Here is a 22,120-nt window from a genome sequence, read left to right as displayed (position 1 = left end):
TCTGGGGTGGTGCTCGCACCTTCCCAGGCAGGAAACCTATTGTCCAAACCTCAGTGACTGGAAGGACTCCCAGCAGCAGGAGGTCAGACTTGTGTCGGTGGCAGCAGCGTCCATTTTGTGACGCTGGGGCTCTGGTTAACTTTAACCGGGATAGTCAGCAACAACATGTCTTTTCCCTCTAGAAGGGCGGACTGCTACCCTCGTCGCGAGGGGGTAGTATTCCAAAGCGTATGACACCTTACACGACATGTTTGGATAAAGCCAAACCAAAGTTAGCATTTAACAGCGAGGATTATAATGCACTTAAGAGTATATAGTATGGTGATATCATAGAACAGCTATAAGGACATGGTTCCGAAAGCTGCAGACAGGCTCAGCTCATGCTAGAGCACCATCTCACATATAACCAAGCACTCTGCCTCCAGGATTGCTAAGGCCTGCCATAGGAGTGACTTATAGGTTACTATGTGTCTATATATCAGCAGGTATAGGAATACTATACCTAAGCAAGGGGTGAGTACACAACCTTGCCCCAGCTGAGTGATCAGCCAGTTGTGTCTATTTGAGTGGCAAGCCAGGGGTGGCATAATACATGCTGCAGCCCCTGGTAGGCCTTGGTTACACCTATGCCCTGAGTACCTAGGGTACACTTCTACAGGGGCTGACAAGGTGAACCAATTCCCAATTGTGGATGTCCCTAGAGTACATGGTGTAAATTTAGAGAGAGTGCATCTGTGCTGTGGGTCTGATTAGCAGGCCCACAGCCATATCTAAGTCGAAAACCAGTAAAGCAAAGCAAAAAGTGGGGGTGACCATAGGAAGTAGATCCTACTCTCCTACACATTGGGAACACATTTTTGACCTGTTGCCAGTTGTAGGGACTTTCCTAAGACCTTACTACGGTAGACTGGCTCGGCTGAAATTTGTTATGAAAAACAGGAAAAAGTAACAACCTAGTAAACTGACTTCTGTCAGAAGTGCTTGTTGTGGGGTAAAAAACATTATGATGGGGGAGACCAAGCAACACCCCTCCAAAGAAGGTATAACTCTGATAGATCTCATAACATCCGTAGTCCAGCTCAGACTTCTTTATCCAATCTCCAAAAGGTTTGCTGAACAAACTGCTGAGTTAAGGGTTTCTGGATTCAAGAATGCCTTGCTGGATACAGTATCCTGGCTTGACAAATATCTGTGTGCATAAAGTACGCTCAAGGCATTACATTATTCCTCACACAGGTTGACCTAGCTTCCTCCAAATGTCATACATGGTTTTCCCACAGTTGTCAGTTAGACTTTCCTAAATTCTATATTAACCACTGAAGCCCTCGCCTGATTTTTACATTTTACCTTAAGGTCTTCATTTCTTTAACAATGTTGTGGTTTGCTTGGCTTACATACATAAAACCCAGACACTCTTCTCAGGGCAAATTACCAAATCCAATATACCCTCAGAGATTACATAGTCTACAGAGGCAGTGATGAAGCGGTTACAACTCACAAAAACCTTGACATCTACCTGAGGAACTAGCAATGCTCTCCTATGCTCTCAAGCAAACCATTAAGGGTACATTCTCCACTGTCATTGCCTACAGTGATTGGACTCACTAGGTCTCTCACACAATACTGTTCCTTACAACAACTGAAAACCTTAACAGAGCCACACCAACTAAAGTAGTGCCAGGATTCTACTTATGTATAAAGACTATTAGCTCTGCATGGAGAAAAAAATGATTGGCAAAGAGAACATGGGTCAAAGACTAGGACGAAGTTAGGAATGCAGAGTAACGCTACTGAATAGGACTAAGCACTAAATTCTGAGAAGAGACATAGCACAAACACCCACTGTAAATGTAATTATAAGTCAATACATTTCATGTTAAAAAATAGGAAGGAGGAAGAATGACAGACCATTTATTGACAAACAGTATTTACTTCTAGTTATCATTTACACCTATGGTTGATACGGGATAAAAGCAAAACACAACCACCATATTCTGAAAACACTTTGCCTACTCACCTCATCAGGACTTCCAGGTTGCAGAGCTTGCCAAGCCTCCAGCTGCCTCTCCAATGCCACTCTTAACTCTACCGAGTCTTGAGACATTTTCTAAAAGAATATTGAAGAGACATTCAGAGCAGGAAGATAACAAATACACAGTACAGAATCACAAAAGCATTACCCAAATGAACAAGTTTCTTATGTCGGGTAAAGATCTACTAAGGGCTTCTCTAACTATTAGCAAATAATCATCTCTTGACTCTCTTCAGGAACTAGGCTAGATCTTGAGTCAAAGCTCAATCTTGGCTCTCAGAACCATTGTGAGCATAACATCATGGAGTAGCATAAAGGATCATCCTGGCACCCCGACATCACTGCTTCATCCTTTTATCCCCATGTCATCTGTTGGGGACACAAAGCTAACAAGATTGACAGAAGTTGCAGAGTAACAAACCTAACTTGGGATCTTACAAACAATCTCATGACCACTCTTCAGAACTGGGAGGCAGGCTCGATCGACGAGGAATCCGCAGGTAGATACATTATCCACTAGAAAGGTTGATACCGAAAGTAAGTAACTTGTTCTTATAATGGATACTTCCACCTGCATATTCCTTACCGTTTAAATATGTGTACATGCAGCTTCCCCAAGTAGGTGGGTCTGAGGAGATGATAGCTCACATCCAAATACGACAGAGGATGGCAATGGATGAGCCAATGTACTGCACCATTGAATCCACTGTTTCCTAGCCAGAGTGTGGGATATATTTCACAGCGTATTGCCTATTGCTCACAAAGTTTACATAACTGTATCAAGGATATTTGGTATGAAGAACTGTGCCATTTCCTACAAGGCATGTGAGGAGGAGGCAAGTTGTATTTGTAGATTGAAGGGCAAAGCCGACTGAAAAGAAGACCTTATAACCCAAGACCCCAAACTTCTTAGACTACCTGTCAGAAGGGGAAGTGAGTACAAAAAGGGTTCTGCTTTAAAGAATAGTGCTCCTGACTCCAAAGGCTCTCTGGGAAGTCAGAAATCTTTATAGGTGCTAGGCATCAGGGAGGTGGCAGTGGGAAATGTGGTGGTTCACACCAGGGGCCAGACCTATTGTTACATTCCAGTCAGATGGGTCAATGCCTCAATGAAGGGGAGCAACTCTTCAACTGCTGCAGTCAGGCAGCTAAATCTCTGGGAGCAGACTGGCCTCGTCTCTTCCGCAGACAAAAGTTAAAGGACCTCTGCAGGCTTAATTAGTACTGTTGTAGCATCCTCCTCAGAGGGAGGACCAAAAAGGAACTCCAGGTCCACCTATGAATGTGCCCAGGCAACCAGCATACCGCAGGGTCATGCAGTCACCAGCATCAATACTGTAGTGTGAGTAGATGCTGCCCACAGCCTTTAGTCATTGAGTTATATTCTGCATCTGAAAGGAGTCGGAATCTGAACAATAAAACTCCCCACACCTCCAAAATAATTGTTAAGAAGCTAAGACATGTAAAGAGCCTCCCCTAATAACTGATATGCCCTGACCTTACCAAGATGGCGACTGTTGGGACAGAAACGTCCCCTGCATGATGATGGAGGTTTACCCCTGCTGAATGGCTTTCTGGACCGCTATTAATGATTTTTGGTCAAGGGCAAACACGGATCATATGTGCCATAGCCTAGGCCTGTCCCATGGTAATGCAGTCTGATTAGACCAGGCGGGGCTCACCTGGTGTTACCGTTGAGATGGTACAGAAGCCACACCATAAAGTTAGGTGAAACAAGCATGGTGGTGAGAGCATACCCGGTTTGTGTAAAGTAGCAATCAGTAGTGTGAACAGGGTTTTTTACGTGTAACTTGAGTGGGGCCTACTGGTACACTCATGTAAAGTTCCATGGCTGGATAGTTAACTCGCAGTGTCTCTGTACTAGTATGCATGTGTGTCCCTATGTACAGTATATAACATGCAGGCCTGAGGGTTCCATTTTGGAAGCCCGGGTCTGAAGCGGCTTTTGGAGGTGAGGACTGCAACTCCAGACAGAAAATGTGGATTGCTGACATTACCGAGGGGTGGGGTGGGAAAACACACGCTGGAGGATTCTGGGGCAAAGCATCCTGTGTTCCCATTAATGGTCTCCGATTCCAGGAAGAGAACTAGGGCCTGCGCCTACTGTCAGGGAGATGGTGGGACTGATAATGTTGGCACTGCAGACCAAAGAATTATGATAGATAAGGCGGTTTAGGCCTCTAAACATTTTGGTGCTTATTTCAGTGCAGGATGATGGCCAGGTGTGATCCTCAATCCCTCCCTTTTCCTATATTGTGTGTCAATCAGATTGGAGCCACTCTTGCTGTAGCACACAGTACCTCTGAGAAAGAGCAGTGCAGAGGATAGACTCACACCCACACCCACACCCCAAACCTCAAAGGCTCCTACATTAAATCACATATGTTTTTGGATTTGGACTACAGAAGTGGGAGCCTTAGTCCCACACTTTTACCAACTGACCACGGTAGCAGGATGAATGTGAAACAACTGCCTGAAGCTCAACTCCAACAAGAAGTAGTACTCGTCTTCGGCAACCAGACCTCCCCATGGGACTTCATCTGGTGGCTGTCAGAGTCAGGACCAACACCCACTCACACAGAGCAGCAAGGGCATCTTGGGATCCTCCCAGACCACAAGCCCAACATGGTGTCACAAGTCAATGCAGTGAGCACCTTCTGCTTATACATCCTAAGCATGCTGCGAAAGATCTTCTCACAGCTGCCTAAGAACACCAGATGGACTGTCATGCAATCACTCACCTGCGTGGGTTGCCGTTGCCAAGGCTTGTTGACTCCAATCCGGAAGCCGACACCGCCGACAGCGAGAGCCTTCGTGGGACAGTCTGTGCCTGACTCCTGGTCGTCGTCGACACCTCCTAGTCCACGTGGCTGCAGAGACAAGCTTCACGACATCCCCTGATTGCTTCGCGACATCGCCTGGTTACTTCCTGGTCACTGGCTAGTGACCCAGACTCTGTCCCCTCTGCTTTCAGGTCCTCTTCATCCTCGATCCACCCTTGGATCCAACCGGACACTTCTCTCCTGGTCGCCTGCAGCATCTTTCTTCAAGGCTCCATAGGATTCAGCGACGAAACAGACACACTTTGACACCTATGCACCCGCTTCCTGCCCTAAAAGAACTAGTTTACATCTTTTACGTTCCCATTTATTCTCCATGGTAACTCGCGTGTGTGTTTAGACACGGCACACGCATCCCGTGGCCCTCCTGCTTCCTAACTCTTGGTAGTTCAGCGTAGCCCCAGCGATTCCCTAGGCCCTAGGTCTATTCACTTTCCATGTAGTGGTCCTTATACCACTATATTAGTATATGGTTTAGCGTGCCCCTAGGGCCCTACTGTATTTGGTGCAACTTATTGTATTTTAATATGTTATTTATGTTATGTTATGTTATTTATGGGTCTTGTAGAGCGCAACGGCTACTCCAAAGGAGTGTCCCGGCGCTTTGTGCTCCAGACCCGGAAAAGAGACTGAGAAACATAACAGGAAAAAAAGTAAAAACAGAGAGAAGGGTAACAGAGCTCTAACCAGAGAATAACCAAGTCTTAAGACCCTTCCTAAAGGCAAGTAGATTGGAAGTGGACCGTAAGGACAAAGGTAAGGAATTCCACAACTGAGGGGCCAGGAATCTGAAGGACCGACCTCCCAGACGTGTCCTCTTTATACGCGGCACTACAGCAAGAGCTAGGGACTCTGATCTTAAAGATCGCGTCGGCCGGTAAAAAATCCAGCCTCTTCTGTAGGTATTTTGCACCCGAGGCGTGCAGTGCTTTGTGGGCTAATGTCAAGGCCTTGAACATTATCCTCTTCCGAATGGGAAGCCAATGGAGGGATTGCAGCAGGTTTGAGGCACTGGCTCGACGATGCAGGCCAAAAATAGCTTGTGCTGCGGCATTCTGGGTCACCTGCATACGCTGTAGAAGGTATTCAGGGAGACCCAGATACAGAATGTTCGCGTAATCCAATCTGGATCCGATAAGGGCCTGTACCGTTATTCTCCGATGTTCCTCGGACAACAAAGGAAAAAACTTTCGAAGCATCCTGAGGATGCCGAAACAAGTCCCTGTAAGGGTTGCCACCTGGGATTTGAGCGTAAGCTCATTGTCGATTTTAATTCCCCGGTTCTTAGCCCATTTAGAAGCCTGAGCTGGAGGGAACTTGTCGGCAGGCCACCAACCATGCCATTCCGGTTCCAAAGGACATCCAAAGAAAAGTATCTCTGATTTATCCGAGTTGCACTTGAGGCTGTTCAGATGGAACCAATTAAAAACAGCCCCAAGGCACTCACGGATACTTCCCCCATCGAATTCTTTGCTCTTACGGCAGGTGAAAAGAAGCTGGGTGTCGTCAGCATTTGAGACAATCTGGGCCCCGTAGGACTCCACCAAAGTCGCCAGAGGGGTCATGAGGATGTTAAATAGAGTAGGGCTCAATACTGAGCCCTGGGGAACTCCGACTCCCAATGGCGGCATTTCGGCAGATCCAGAAGAGGCCCAGACCGTTTGTCGGCGGTTGGCTAAGAAGGAGCGAAACCAGTTGAGCACCGTCCCCCCTAGACCGATGTCATGTAGTCTTAATTAAATATCTTGTATTGTGCTTGTGCCTCTGACCTCATAAAGAGTTCATAGGGATTGTGTAGAAATAAATAACATATAATATGCCATATCCTATGGGGTGGACTTTTGTATCAATACATTACATATAATAACATTAAGACAACGATAATCATTAAATTTTGTAAAAATATATATTCTGTTTATTTATATTTTTCTTATTTTGTTTTCATTTGATTATATTAATTTTCAAAAGTTCATATTAGATCAAGTCAAAACAGGTCAACATTAAATGACATTAAATGACAAACACTACAAAAACAAATGACAAGTTGGTATGAGGGACTAGAGGTTGGCAATGCGAAAACATCTTGTGAAAAGAGCAAAAGAATGCACTCGCTCAGCATAGCCATCTACCGGGAGGCGAGTGAAGACGGGCAAGCCAAAGGGTCCTCGCAGAACGGGGAGGAAGGGCGGGGCGTGAAGTAATCTGCGGCTAGAATCGTCTCTACCAGTTACATTGTTACTGAAGGTAAGTAACTAGCCGCAGATTCCTTAATGTAGAATAGATACCCTAGCCATACCCACGGAGAAGGAGGGTCTGCAGAAGGAACCCACTGTGAGAAGTTGGCCTGATATGTAGTGCTCACTATTCTAGTGATCACTGTGTATCATTCCAAACGACCCTTATTGATGATTGGTTGTAAGTCAACCGTTAGACCAGCTATCCTAGTAGCATGGACAAGAGCAGTCTTTATGCTAAACTCTAGAGGGCGTGTTAAGCCAGCTGTTATACCATCACATATACCCCTTGAACACCAAGTGAAAGGACACCACACAAGTTGTTATGAAAATAAACTATATTTATTTAGAACACAACAGCCCTGGACTCTTTATGAGGACAGGGCGCTAAGCACAATACAAAGCTCTTAAGAAAATACTCAAAATCGCACAATTTACACAAAATGCCCGAGGGGCACGAAAAACCATATACTACAAAAGTGGAATGCGAAATTACTAGCAGGTAAGTACTACTCTCAAAGACTTTAGGATCGCTAGGACTGGACTACTGAACCTTCAAATTACTAGCAGGAGGCCTAGGGAGATCGGGTGCAGAGTGTGCACTCTCACGCGGGATGCGGGACAAAGTCTATGGATGCTAGATTTCGTAAAGTTAGTGTTATCGGACGAATCAGACTAGGTAGAGCTGAAACGAAAAAGGATGTAGACACTTGGATAGTTAAGCTATGCTGGAGCACCGAAATGCTCAGGTTACCAAGCCCAGGGGCTGCGGCTGCATAGGTCTGGAAAGACGTCGGGAATCCTCGTTGCAGTCTATGAAGCCTGAAAGAAGAAGTTGCTGGCAGGCGACCAGTGATGAAGTTCGAAGTGATCCAAGCCTGGATCGAAGATGGAAGACACATGTAAGCAGAGGGGACCAAGTTCTGAATCACTAGCCAGTGATTAAGTGGGCACCAGGATGGCACCGGATGAAGTCACCTCGACCAGGTGAGTGGGCGACGCTGGGCTCTGCAGTCTCACGGACCAGGAGGCATTGTCGGCGACCAGGATGGAGGTGCGAGCTGTCCCACTATGGTATCTGCTGTCGACGTCGCTGGACCCAGGATTGGGGCAACAAGTCTTGGCAAATGCAAGCCCACGCGGTGGACTTAAAATGGCGTCTGGAGTGGACCAGGAGGGTCCGGGGTGCTCCTCTGTTGGAGGGGAGCAAGGGCCAGTCTGGAGCAACCAGACCAGCGGTGTGGTCGTCGTGGTGCGTCATCAAGAGGGCTACAAGCCAGCAGGCAAGTAGCCGGACAACACGGTGAGCAGCAAAGAGCAGAAGGGCCCCACGCAGATCTCGTGGATGCTGGGGGGCTGGACTTTGGTGCCGGAGCTGCTCAGGGTTAGGGCTTCTCACACCCCAAAGCACTCACTCGAGGATCCCTCGGCGGTCGTGCTGGATAAGCGTCGTGCAGTTCTGAAGATGGCCGGTCCCTCGAGGTCTCGTCACACCCACGGATCTCAGCTGAGCTGACGATGTAGGTAGAGGTCAGAGGTGCCAGGGAAGCCAGGTCTCGTCGTGCTGGTCGGTCGGATTCCTGAGGAAGGACTTGCAGCAAACCGCAGTGTTCTTAGTTCGTGCCCGCAGATGCAGGGTGACTACTCCTTAGTCACAAGGGAGAAATCTTAGGAAGAAGTCTTGAGTTCCTTTCGTAGAAAGTAGTTTCAGGATTCAAAGATGATCTAATTTGGAAGGGTCCCCGCTCCCACCTTTATACTAAAGAAAGGGGCTGGTACGGGACTAGGTCCTGCCCATGGATGGGACCAGGAAGGGGGGTGGTTACACCCCTCTCCCATGCCGGACTTTCCCCAGCTCAGGGGCTGGTGTGCCCCTGGAACTGGTTCAAACTGGCAGATGCACAGTGAGCACCGGGGTGCCACTTGCAGTCACCTTCCTATTCAGCCCTGCCACCTAGGATACACAAAACCCTGTCTGGGTCGGTGCTAGCACCGCCCCCGACAGGAAACCCTTTGTCCAAGCTCTACTCGCCGGCTGGTCCTTCCTGTATCACCTCTACCTGCGGTGTCTGGCGATATGCAGCCACAGACCCTACCACGGCAAAAAATGTAAGAAAGAACACAAGAAATCCTACCGGTAGATGCCCTCAGAATCCTTCGTTGATCAGAGGCACATTTCATCCATTTTTTAATAATTTGAACTTGGTAGTACGATTTACCGAAGCACTTGAAAGTGTGCTGTATGCATAGGATCCACCCTGTCTGCCAATGAATTGAATAATAGTGGTGACTGAATCAACAACCGCAAAGGACATTTTATTCCACTGGCAAGACGCCTTGAGAACCTTTAGATTTTAGAGTTAAAAACCTATAATCTGGCCCGGGGGATTCCACCTTCTGTTGACCCTGCCTCTCTCGCCCCTCGCGCTAGGAGGTTGCCCACCCACAACTTCTTTGTCCTGAAGAAGACCCGCTCAGTAAGGACCACTCTCCTACTTATAATCAGGGTCGAAATGTTGACTACGCGACCACAACCAATCTCCTACCCCAAGCAAGACCTTAACGGCTGAAGCAGAGTTTGGCTTTGTTCATCAGTTGTATTTTGGACTCTTTATGAGCCTTATGTTGTGGCCTTTGGCTAAAGAGACCACATGTACTCAGTCTCTAAATTGAGAATAATACTTGCCACTGAATGAATCAGACTATCCCTCTACCCTACCCTATCCTTGACACTTCCTTCACTTCACCCCTCCCCGTTGTGAATGTGGGCACGCACATTTATTGCAATTTGTCATGTATATAATAAAATGTATTTTGAGTTCTAACCAATGAAAGGAAATACATGCAAATCTGAATTAAACTCTTTTGCATTCAATAGCTTTGCTCTTTGAATTAATTGTATATTAAGATATAAGTTTGTATCATTTGGTTTTTGTCTGGGACCCCTTCCTTTTGTACGGAAGGACTCCCAGCAGCAGGAGGTCAGACTTGTGTCTGTGGTGGCAGCATCCATTTTGTGATGCTGAGGCTCGAGTTAACTTTAACCGGGGTTCACAGTTACATACATGTCGTGTCCCTCTAAAAGGGTGGAATGCTAACCCCGTCGCCAGAATTGGCGAGGGGTTAGTACCCCAATTCGTATGACACCTTACTCGACATGTTTTGATAAAGCGATACCAAAGATAGCAAATAACCGCAAGGATTATAATGCACTTAAGAGTATATGGTACACGTTATCATAGAACAGCTATTAGGACTTGGTTCCGCAAGCTGCAGACGGGCTCAGCTCATGCCAGAGCACCATCTCAGATAAAACCAAGCACTCTGCCTTCAGGATTGTTAAGGCCTGCCATAGGAGTGACTGATAGGAATACATGTGTCCATTTTAGGGTTAGATATAGGTATACTATATCTACAGCAAAGGGTGATTACACCACTTTGCCCCAGCTGTCGTGCAGCCAGTTGTGTCAGATTTAGATGGCCAGCCAGGGGTGGCATAATACATGCTGAAGCCCCTGGTAGGCCCTGGGTACACCTATGCCCTGAGTTACAGGGTCTGATAAGGTGGCCCAGTACCAATTGGTAAATGCACCTAAGGTACATGGAATCCAGTTTAGAGCGAGAGCAGTAGGCCTGGGGCCCTGAATAGCAGGGTCCCAGGTCAACTAAGTCGAAAAACCAGCAAAACATCAGGCAAAAAGTTGGGGGTAACCATAGTCAGGTATCTACCCTCCTACACCCACCAGCCTGGACATGAGAGGGTCTCACAGAAGACTAGTCCTATGGGCAGGGCGAATAGCCCCGTCCTCCCAGGCAAGGGGAGGAAACCCCCACAATCAGAACACCACTCAAGCCAGGAGGGGTGTGGGAAGTAGAAAGAAGAAAGCCTGTTCACTCCCAACAGAGGAACCAAGGGCAAGGCCAGGGAGGGAGGCCGAAGCACCCCACGCCCCTACAAGGCAACAGAGCTTCCGTCCAATACCAGGACAAGGAAAAGGAAGAAGAAAGCCTAGAAGGCCTAAGGAAACGAGGGAAAAGAAGGCGAGCCCACCATAGACGGAAGGCAACAGACCAGAAAGAGCGGCGCCGGCAGTAATAAGCTGCAGGCAGCAGGCAGTAATAAGCCGCAGGCAGCAGGAAGTACAGCCCGGGCCCCAGGTAGACCGTGCATGCTACGCCTGACAAAGAGAGAAACACAGAATCATCCCAGCCTCCAAGACAGGAGCATGAAGGCGAGGAAATGCCTGGACACACTACTGCGAGGGGTCCACGCACACGACCTAAAGAAGCATCAGCAGCAAACAAACGCCATGGAGAGCAGAGGCCCGAAGGCGACCAGAACTCCCTAGCAGAGCGCAAGCTATATAACAGCTAACACTACCCCACGTAGGGTACATTAAGTTCCAAGACATGGGAACCCTCTTTGGAAGAAACTTCTGCAGCAGAGGAAAAAACTAAAGAGCCACGCGGAAAAAGTCCCCAGCAGAAGGCTTGTCAAGCAGCCCAAGAGAAAAACAAAAGGCCTAATCTCAGGGCCAATTCTGTGCAGATAACACAAGCAAAAACACACAGTCAACAAGGGGCCATCCAGCAGCCAACAAAGCCACAATCCTAGCAAGGAGGACTCGAGTGGACATAAAACACACCTCACACCAAGGGCAACCTGCCCAAAAGAAGGTCCCAGAACCAGATCAACTCAGCAGTCACTGAGGGGGAGAAGGGGGAGAAGGAGGAGGAGGAGGACGGAGCCCTGCCAAGAACCACTGGATGGCAGAGTCTGCCAGGGCATGGAATAACCGAGTGCCATCGAATCGAATATCAAGCAGCCGCTCCTGAACATTTTCAGGGAACACACCATCCTGAAGCCAAGCATGGACACGGAGGGCGACTGAGGAAGCCATGGCACGGCCCAGCACCTCCAAGATGTCCAGAGCGGAGCGGAAAATAAACGCTGCTAGCTCCCAGCCATCCAACGCCTGATGCACAAGTAACTTACCTTCGGTAACGATGCACAAGCTACTTACCTTCGGTAACGATATATCTGTAATACACAGTAGTTAGTATTAGATACCTTACCTTAGAATATCCCCAGGCGTCAGACTGGATCCGGAAACTTTTGCGTAGCAGTACCCTTGAGCGTCGGTAGGCGTCGTCTGCAGCTACGCGCCCGTCGTCGGGATGACGTAGCCGGAGTACTCAGACGCCGCCCTCACGCCAGTTCTTATACATAGCTTTTCCGTGCCAGAAAAGCAGAGCCATGATAAAAACCAACACTGGTGCCATGAAACCAGGGCCCTTAAAGGGGATGACCTTAACCCTAGATATCTGTTCGCAGAACGCTGAGGATGGGCGGTAAGGAATCTAATACTAACTACTGTTTCTTACAGATATATCGTTACCGAAGGTAAGTAACTTGTGCATCTGAAAGAAACAGGTTAGTTAGATTCCTTACCTTAGAATAGATACCCCAGAAATACCAAACCCAGTGGTGGGTATGAGAACCAATGATCACAACAGAAGGTCCTGGAGAACGGATCGGCCGAAAAAACCATCTCTCCGGACTTGGCTGTCCAGGCAGTAGTGTCTTGCAAACGTGTTATGTTATGTTATGTTATAAAATATTTTATAGCGCGCTCTATTACTCTCTAGTATCCTGGCGCGAGGTGGTTGTGTGAGGAAAGCAGAAAGGAGAACAGTAGAAGCATTAAATGGACAGATTAAACAGATGGGTCTTTAGGCCTTTCTTGAAATGGACAGAAAGCCTAGCGTACTTGTATCTTGGAAGGATCATCCTACACTGGTTGGCAGATCTAAGACAGCGATTGGGAACATACAGAGCAAAGCGTTTTCTCAGGTACACTGGCCCGAGCTACCTGACAGATGTCCTGCAAGGGGACTCCCCGACCCAGGGCAGTAGTATCCGCCGTGGCCCGAGTGGAATGGGCCCTCAGCCCAACAGGAGGCTCCTTTTTAGCCAAAGAGTAGCATACCTTGATGCACAACACGACCCACCGAGAGATGGTCCGCTTGTGCACGGCCCGAGCTTTCTTAGCACCCACGTAACCAACAAAGAGTTGGTCATCCACCCGGAACTGGCGTGTGCGATCCAAATAAAATGAGAGCGCACGTTTTGGGTCCAGACGGTGGAGCAGCTCTTCCTCTTTCGAGGGATGCGGAGGTGGAAAGAAGGTGGGCAAGGTGATGGACTGCCCGATGTGGAAGGCTGTGACTACTTTGGGAAGGAAAGAGGGTCGCGTCCGCAACACAACTTTGTCCAGATGGACAGAAAGGAAGGGAGGTTTAGAGGAAAGAGCCTGGAGCTCACTCACCCTCCTGGCAGAGGTGATGGCAACCAGGAATGCAGTCTTCAGAGTAAGGAGACGCAGAGGACAGTTATGAAGTGGCTCGAAAGGAGCGCACATCAGATAGGTCACAACAAGGTTCAAATCCCATCACGAAAGGAACCGGAGGAAACATATGACTGATGCCCTTCAAAAACCTATTTACAACTGGGGACTTGAACAAAGAGGGCTGATCAGGGAGCCTTAAGAAGGTGGAAATAGAAGAGAGGTAGCCCTTGATAGTGGCCAGAGGAGAGCCCTGCTGGGTAAGAGAGAAGAAAGAGGAGAACCTCTGAAAGAGGGGCAGAAAGGGGATCCACAGCCTTTGCTGTGCACCATGCCACAAATTTGTTCCACCTGCAGGCGTATACCGATTTTGTGGGGGGACGCCTGGCTGCCAGAATCACATTACAGACTTCAGGAGGCAAGTCAAATGGCCTTAACTGTCGCCGCTCAATCTCCAAGCATGGAGGTGGAGACTGGACAAGTTCTGGTGGAGGACCGTCCCCTGCTGCTGCGACAGAAGAAGGTCCTCCTGAAGAGGCAGACGAACCGGGGGATCGACAGACACGCTGAGTAGCTCTGGATACCAATATCTTTGTGCCCAGTCGGGAGCCACAAGGATAACCTGGGCCCGGTCGCGCCTGATCTTCAGCACTCTGGGCAGAAGTGGTATAGGCGGAAAGGCTTACAACAGACCGCAACTCCACTAGCGACGAAAAGCGTCTCCGAGCGAGTGCTGCCTTGGAAATTCCAACGTGCAGAACTGATGACATTGCGCGTTCTCTTCTGTGGCGAATAGATCTAACCAAGGCTCTCCTCACTGCTGAAAGAGGCCTTGCGCCACGTCCGAGTTCAGACGCCATTCGTGATCCATCATGCACCGACGGCTGAGTTCGTCCGCCCTGGCGTTCAGAGAGCCTGCCAGGTGTTAAACCACCTGGGTCACACCCTGATGTTCCAGCCACTGCCAGAGGTGCAGAACCTCCTGGCATAGGGTCCACGACCCCACCCCGCCTGGTTTGTTGCAGTACCACATGGCGGTGGTGTTGTCCGTGAACACCTGCACTACACTTCCCCAGACAGAGGGGAGGAATGCTTTCAGTGCAAGCCGGATCGCCCGCAGCTCCAGAAGGTTGATGTGGAGCTGGGACTCCGCATGAGACCAGAGGCCTCTGATCTCCGCCTCTCCCATGTGGCCCCCCCAGCCCTGGAGGGACGCGTCCGTCACAACTACGTGCTCCGGTTGGGGTAGGGAGAGGGATCTGCCGCTGACCCAATCGTGGTCCGTGAGCCACCACTGCAACTGTCTTGCAGTGCCCTCTGAGATTAAGACACGGTCGGACAAGTTACACTGATGCTGGGCCCACTGAAACTTCAGGTCCCACTGCAGAGCCTGCATCCGCCACCGGGCGTGATGCACCAGAAGGATGCAGGAGGCCATCAGCCCCAGAAGCAGCAGCGTCAACCTTGACCGAGACTCGGGATAAAGGCTGAAAGATCGGAATCAGAGCCTGAATATTCCGAACCCGCTGTTCGGGAGGATAAACCAGAGTCTAGAACCGCTCAGATGAAGAGGAGCTTCTGAGAGGGACACAGGTGTGACTTCGGCACATTGATGGAGAACCCCAGCAGGCGCAGGAGATCGGCAGTAGTCTGGAGGTGGCTGACGACTGTCTGGGGCGAGCCCGCCTTCAACAACCAGTCGTCGAGGTAGGGGTAAGACTGAAACCCCTAGCCTGCGCATATGAGCTGCGACCACCACCATCACTTTCATGAACACCCATGGGGCGCTGGTAAGGTCGAAGGGGAGCACGGTAAACAAAATGCTCGTGGCCTACTGTGAACCGCAGGTAACGCCAGTGGGCCGGCAGGATGGGGATGTGAAAATAGGCGTCCTGCAAGTCCAACGCTACCATCCAGTCTCCGGGGTCTAGGGCAGCTAAGACCTGAGCCAATGTTAGCATCTTGAACTTCTCCTTCCGGAGGAAGCCGTTGACGTTCCGTAGGTCCAAGATAGGGCGTAGGCCCCCTTTGCCCTTCTTGGGTACCAGAAAGTAGTGGGGGTAGCAACCACACCCTACTCCTGGCCCAGGAACGCGCTCGATGGCCCCTTGGCCAAGAGGGCCGTAACGTCCTCTTGTAGAAGTTTCAAGTGATCCCCCGACACGCTGTGGCACTACGGTGGCATGGCTGGAGGGGTCGCCTCATAGGGGAGGGAGTAGCCTCTTCGGACGATTTGCAGCACCCACCTGTCCGATGTGACTGTGCGCCAGTTGAGGTGGTGATGGCGAACCCCGCCCCCCACTAGCGTCACATGGGCCTGAAAGCTCGGACTAGGAGGGTTTTGAGGCGGATGCTGCAGGGGCAGGTGTGGACTGGCCTCGCCGTTGTCCCCGACCGCCGCCACAGCGGTTTCCACGTCCGCCACCGCGCTGGATGGTAGTCGGCGGCCCGTGGCTGGCAGGACGTGTGGGGGCGCCCCTTTCTTGGCCACGAAAGGGGCGAAAGGCAGCCGTTTGCTGGCGCGGGCCGAGAGGCCCAAGGACTTGGCCGTAGCCTTGGAGTCCGTTAAGTGCTCAAGCGCATGGTCTGCCTTGTCGCCAAAGAGGCGATGGCCATCGAACGGCATGTCCTTAAGTGAGTTTTGGTTATCAGCCGAGAAGTTGGCGGACCTCAACCAGGCATAGCGACGAGTCACCACCGTCGTTGCCATCGCTCTGCCCAGTGAGTCAGTAGTGTCCAGCCCACACCGGATGGAATAACGCGCCACATCTCGACCCTCCACAAGGGCTTGGCCGAGTTTAGCCCGGACCTCCACCGGGCATTCTGGCAGCACGTCCGCAACCGTATCCCACAGAGAGTGGGTGTAGCGGCCCAAGAGGCATGTGGTGTTGACTGACCGCAATCCTAAACTCAGGGAGGAGAAAACATTCTTCCCGTATTGCTCATACCTCTTGGATTCCCGATCGGGGGGAGCCTCCGGGAATGCGGTCTGGGAATTAGAGGCCTGGATAACCAGGCTCTCGGGGGTGGGGTGGGAAGACAGAAAGCAAGGGTCACCCGGAGCCGGGCGGTGGCGCCTTGCCGCGTTCCTATCCACAGGCTGACCTGTAGCGGGCTTGGACCAAGTGCCCAGAAGAACGTCTGATAAGGCCTCATTAAATGGCAGCAGAGGTTCGGCTGAGCTTGACTGCGGTTTAAGGACCTCAGTGAGGAGGTTAGTTCTCACGGCCGCGACAGGGAGCTCAAGGCGCAAGGCGTTGGCCCCCCCCATTAGCACCACGCTATAAGCAGCCCCCTCCTCCGTAGCCACGCTAGGAGGGGAGACAAAACCAGTGTCGGGCGAAGTGTCCAGACCACTGGCCTCCCCAAGCTCTCCTGTCCAGTCCGCAGAAGACCGACACTCAAGTGCCAGAGGGTTCTCAGACCCCTCCCAATCATCCTAGTCACCCATCGCCTGGTACTGAGGCTCAAAGGATGGGGCCGAGTCATAGAAATAGAAATCTCCAAATGGCGTCGGTTACGGGGCCGCTCCGACGCCAGACCCGAATCGAGGGTAGGACCAGGGATGGCCTCCTGGGACGGCGCCGGGGGCGACACCCTTGGGGCCGGCGAGGTCGAACGGCGGCGACCTGGATCCGGAGCCGGATCCAGTGGGGCCTGCGGCGCCGGGACCGAAGTCACCGACGGCGCTGGGGCCGAAGCACCCGGCCCGCTGGAGGACTCAGTCGGGCCGCTTAGCCCGAAGGCGCGGCGGAACCAGACGGAGGAGTGACCCACCTCATGGCCGAGAGGAAGGCCTCGATTTCTTCCGGCGTGGAGTGCTGCCCAGGGACCGGCCCTGAGATGGCGGAACCACCGCCTACACTATCCGGGTGCTACGTTGAGAACCGGGACATGTATGAAATTAAACCAACATGGCAACATCGCCTATGCAGAATTAAAGAATACTCATACTCACCCCAGACATGAGGTGGGAGACCGCTGAATCTGATTGGCTATCAAAAAGGTCCAGCCATTGAAAGGCAGATCCCTAAGAGCATCCCGAACATTGTCCGGGAAACGACTGTCGAGCAGTCAAGCATAGCGACATAATGCCACAGACCGAGCAAGAGCTTGTCCCACCGAGTCAGTGGCATCAAGTGAAGAGCGGAGGGAAAATTGTGCCATTTCCCTGCCAACCTGCAGAAGGCGGATTAATTCTACCCATGGGCCTTATGGAATTGAAGGAAGAAGGGCCTCAACCAAGTCCCAAAGGGTAGAGGATGCGCATGTGAACATGCAAGAAGTATTCATTGCGTGGATACCAGCACTGGCAGAGGCAAAAGCTGGCGACCACAAGCGTTCAACCACCTAGACTCCCTGGTGGGAGGTAACAATGGTGAGGAAGAGTAAGTCAAAAGCCGCCTGAACAACTAGGCCCTGAGCTCCAGGGTGAAGGGATGGGCAGAGCGGATCATCCGGGGCAGGACGGTGTCGATGAGCTATGGCCCGATCCACAGGGTCACCAGAAGAAGGCCTCACTCATGTGCCTTGCAGGATGTCAAATAAAGATGCCCCAAGGGGCAGCAAAGTCTCCATCTCAGCCGGATCCATGGGGGAAGATCTAACATGGGATCAGTAGGCAGGGAAACCACAGGGGGCTGAAAACTAAGAATGGCTGCCGCCCTGTGAATCCACTGTGCATAGGCAGCACTAGCCTCCGTTGCCATCTGGGGAGGTGATGATAAACCATCGGTAGGTGACGGTTGGAGACTAACTGGTCCACTAGATAGCAAAAGTGGAGGAGCGTGAGGCTGATCCGGAGGCCACGCCAGACAAGGTACCTGCACCATGGACCAATACGACTTCAGATCTGGGAAGTCCAGAGGAGCGTCAACCTCCTGTATAAGAGGAGGCTTAAGCGCCCGAACTGGCGCAGATCGATGCCATATGGAGTCGCATTGACTTCTGAGGAGTCAGGTGGGACACCAACCGTATGTAATAGAGGAGGCGTGGACGTCGGCACCGGTGTCGACCGTCGTCGAGTCGGCGACCTCCAAAGGAGACTTGGCCTGGGCGCCGTCCACCGTCGACCCCACTGCAACATGTGGGGAACAGGGCATCGAGCACGGCACCGCCTCCGACGTTGGCGTAGGGAGCCGCTCAGGGCTATGCGGAGACTGAAGGGGTGGGGCTTGACGGGTGACTGGGAGCACCCACTGGGCCGTGTCCCGTCGGCGGCGCATCGGCTCCAGAACCGGAGTCGATGCACACAGCCGGAGCAGAGGACGAATCCACCGGCGAAGACCCAACATGAGTGCCTTCCACCTCTATGGGACCCGAAGGCGCACCAGGGAGAGGGGGTGACCCAAAGTAAGATTGGAGTCCTTTAGAATAAGCCTCCATCTGGGCTTGTGTCGCTCCAGCACCCGGAAAGGGGGGGTACAGAGGAGACGACCGCTGGACACTTGTTTCCGGCAGGGAGTGAGAAGAGCAGGCGCCAGTGTCATGGTTATGGGAGGAAGACCTCCTGGACTTACGTTTGTGTTTACCCGCGTCTGAACGACGTCTGCGGGAACGGCCTCACGAGTGGGCTCGATACAGAGAGTGAGAACGGCGATGCAAGGTGCAGGACCCGACAGCTGTGCGACCAGCAATTTCATACAACGCTCCCATAAGGACTTTGGCTTTCATCCTCTGACAATCGTCGCACTTTTGGAGTCGTGGTGCACCACAAGGCACCAAATACAGATAGCGTGCAGGTCAGTTACGGACCGCTGACGTGTACAGGTCTCACACACCTTAAAGCCCGAAGGCATCGTACACTGTTCTGGGACGCCGAAGGTGTAGAGAAGACCCGAAAAACAGGCCAAGGAACCGCTAGTTTTCCAGGATCCGCGTTGGGACGCGGAAAAGAAGAAAACTGACGTCAGCGAGCTGGGAGGGGCATATATGGCTCCGCTGACGTCACGTCTGGGGACGAGAACAGGGTGGAGTCGTGCGGCGCAGCCACAGGCGCGCAGAGGTGCTGCTACGCAAAGTTTTCCGGATCCAGTCTGACGCATTGGGATATTCTAAGTTAAGAAATAGGCGGCTAGACGTCCATATCAGATATGGAAATTGATATCCTTGACTGCTCCTGTTGCACAAGTTACTACTTGTGTAACGATATATCTGTAAGAGACATTAGTTAGTGATAGATTCCTTACCTTAGAATATCCCCAGGCGTCAGACTGGATCCGGAAACTTTTGCGTAGCAATACCCCTGCACGCTGGTAGGCGTCGTCTGCGGCTCCGCGTCCGTCGTCGGCGTCGTGAGCGCCGGGATGACGTCATCGGAGTACTTAGACGGCGCCCATGCGCGCTGACGTCAGTTCTGATAACACAGCTTTTCCGCGCCAGATACGCAGAGCCATGATAGAACCAACACTGGTGCCATGAAACTAGGGCCCTGAAAGGGGATGACCTTAACCCTAGATATCGGTTCGCAGAACGGGGAGGATGGGTGGGCGGTAAGGAATCTATCACTAACTAATGTCTCTTACAGATATATCGTTACACAAGTAGTAACTTGTGCATCTGAAAGAGACACGTTAGTGATAGATTCCTTACCTTAGAATAGATACCCCAGCAATACCATCCCCGTGGTGGTGGGTCTGCGAACCAATATTCACACCAGAAAGTCCTGGAGGACGGAACGGCCAAAGAAGCCATCCCTCCGGACTTGACTGTCCAGGCAGTAGTGTCTTGCGAACGTGTGCAGCGAGGCCCACGTGGCTGCCTGACAGATGTCCTGCAGGGGGACACCGCGGCCCAGGGCAGTTGTCGTTGCCGTGGCCCGAGTGGAGTGAGCCCGCAATCCAGCCGGGGGCTCCTTCCTCGCCATGGAGTAGCATGCTTGAATACACAAGATGATCCATCTTGAGATGGTCCTCTTGTGCACAGCCCTTCCCTTCTTCGCGCCCACGTAACCAACGAAGAGTTGGTCATCCACCCGGAATTGGCGTGTGCGATCTAGGTAGTAGGAGAGCGCACGTTTTGGATCCAGACGGTGGAGCCTCTCCTCCTCTTTCGAGGGATGCGGAGGCGGAAAGAAGGTGGGCAAAGTGATGGACTGCCCGATGTGGAAGGCCGTGACAACCTTGGGCAGAAAGGAAGGCCGTGTACGTAACACCACCTTATCAGGATGAACAGACAGGAAAGGTGGAGAAGAAGAAAGAGCCTGGAGCTCACTCACCCTCCTGGCAGAGGTGATGGCAACCAGGAATGCCGTCTTTAGAGTAAGGAGACGAAGGGGGCAGTTATGAAGTGGCTCAAAGGGAGCACACATCAGATAGGTGAGAACCAGATTCAAGTCCCACTGGGGCATCACGAAGGGAACAGGAGGGAACATGTGCGTGATGCCCTTCAGAAATCTACTTACAATAGGGGACTTGAATAAAGAAGGCTGATCTGGTAGCCTTAGGAAGGCTGATAGAGCAGAAAGGTACCCTTTAAGAGTGCCCAGAGCAGAGCCCTGCTGGGCAAGGGAAAGAAGAAAGAGCAGCACTTCCGAAAGGGGTGCAGAGAGAGGATCCACAGCCTTTGCTGTGCACCATGCCACAAATCTGTTCCACCGGCAGGCGTATACCGACGTTGTGGAGGGACGCCTGGCTGCCAGAATGATATCACAGACTTCGGGAGGCAAGTCAAATGGCCTCAACTGCCGCCGCTCAATCTCCAAGCCTGTAGGTGGAGACTGGACAGGTTCGGGTGCAGGACCGTCCCCTGCTGCTGCGACAGAAGGTCCTCCCGAAGAGGCAGACGAATCGGGGGATCGACTGACATGCTGAGTAGCTCGGGATACCAGTATCTTCGTGCCCAGTCCGGAGCCACAAGGACGACCTGGGCCCGGTCGCGCCTGATCTTCTTCAGCACTCTGGGCAGAAGTGGTATAGGCGGAAAGGCGTACAACAGACCGCAGCTCCACTCGCGACGAAAAGCGTCTCCGAGCGAGTGCCGCCTTGGAAACTCCAACGCGCAGAACTGCTGACATTGCGCGTTCTCTTCTGTGGCGAATAGATCTAACCAAGGCTCTCCCCACTGTCGAAAGAGACCTTGCGCCACGTCCGAGTTCAGACGCCATTCGTGATCCATCATGCACCGGCGGCTGAGTTCGTCCGCCCTGGCATTCAGAGAGCCTGCCAGGTGTTGAACCACCAGGGTCACGCCCTGATGTTCCAGCCACTGCCAGAGGCGCAGAGCCTCCTGGCATAGGGTCCACGACCCCACACCGCCCTGTTTGTTGCAGTACCACATGGCGGTGGTGTTGTCGGTGAACACTTGCACTACGCTCCCCCTGACAGAGGGGAGGAATGCCTTCAGTGCAAGACGAATCGCCCACAGCTCCAGAAGGTTGATGTGGAGCCGGGACTCCGCCGGAGACCAGAGGCCTCTGATCTCCGCCTCTCCCATGTGGCCACCCCAGCCCTGGAGGGACGCGTCCGTCACAACTACGTGCTCCGGCTGGGGTAGGAAGAGGGGCCTGCCACTGACCCAGTCGCGGTCCGTGAGCCACCACTGCAGTTGCTTCGCAGTGCCCTCCGAGATCAGGACATGATCGGACAGGTTGCCCTGATGCTGGGCCCACTGAAACTTCAGGTCCCACTGCAGAGCCCGCATCCGCCA

At 51.8% G+C, this 22,120-nt stretch overlaps 1 protein-coding gene across 1 annotated transcript in view; it reads right to left on the bottom strand.

Moving 5' to 3' along the window:
• MDN1 (midasin AAA ATPase 1) overlaps positions 1-22,120 on the bottom strand; it is a 2,142,100-nt gene that overhangs the window by 136,652 nt on the left and 1,983,328 nt on the right. The window contains exon 95 of the mRNA XM_086926648.1: positions 2,018-2,107. Coding sequence (XP_086782774.1) covers positions 2,018-2,107 — 90 coding nt within the window. The remainder of the gene's footprint in view (positions 1-2,017; positions 2,108-22,120) is intronic.

This window comes from Lissotriton vulgaris, chromosome 6 (assembly GCF_964263255.1).
Source record: "Lissotriton vulgaris chromosome 6, aLisVul1.2, whole genome shotgun sequence".
NCBI classification, from domain to species: domain Eukaryota; kingdom Metazoa; phylum Chordata; class Amphibia; order Caudata; family Salamandridae; genus Lissotriton; species Lissotriton vulgaris.
This window is presented reverse-complemented; position numbering and strand designations above follow the sequence as displayed.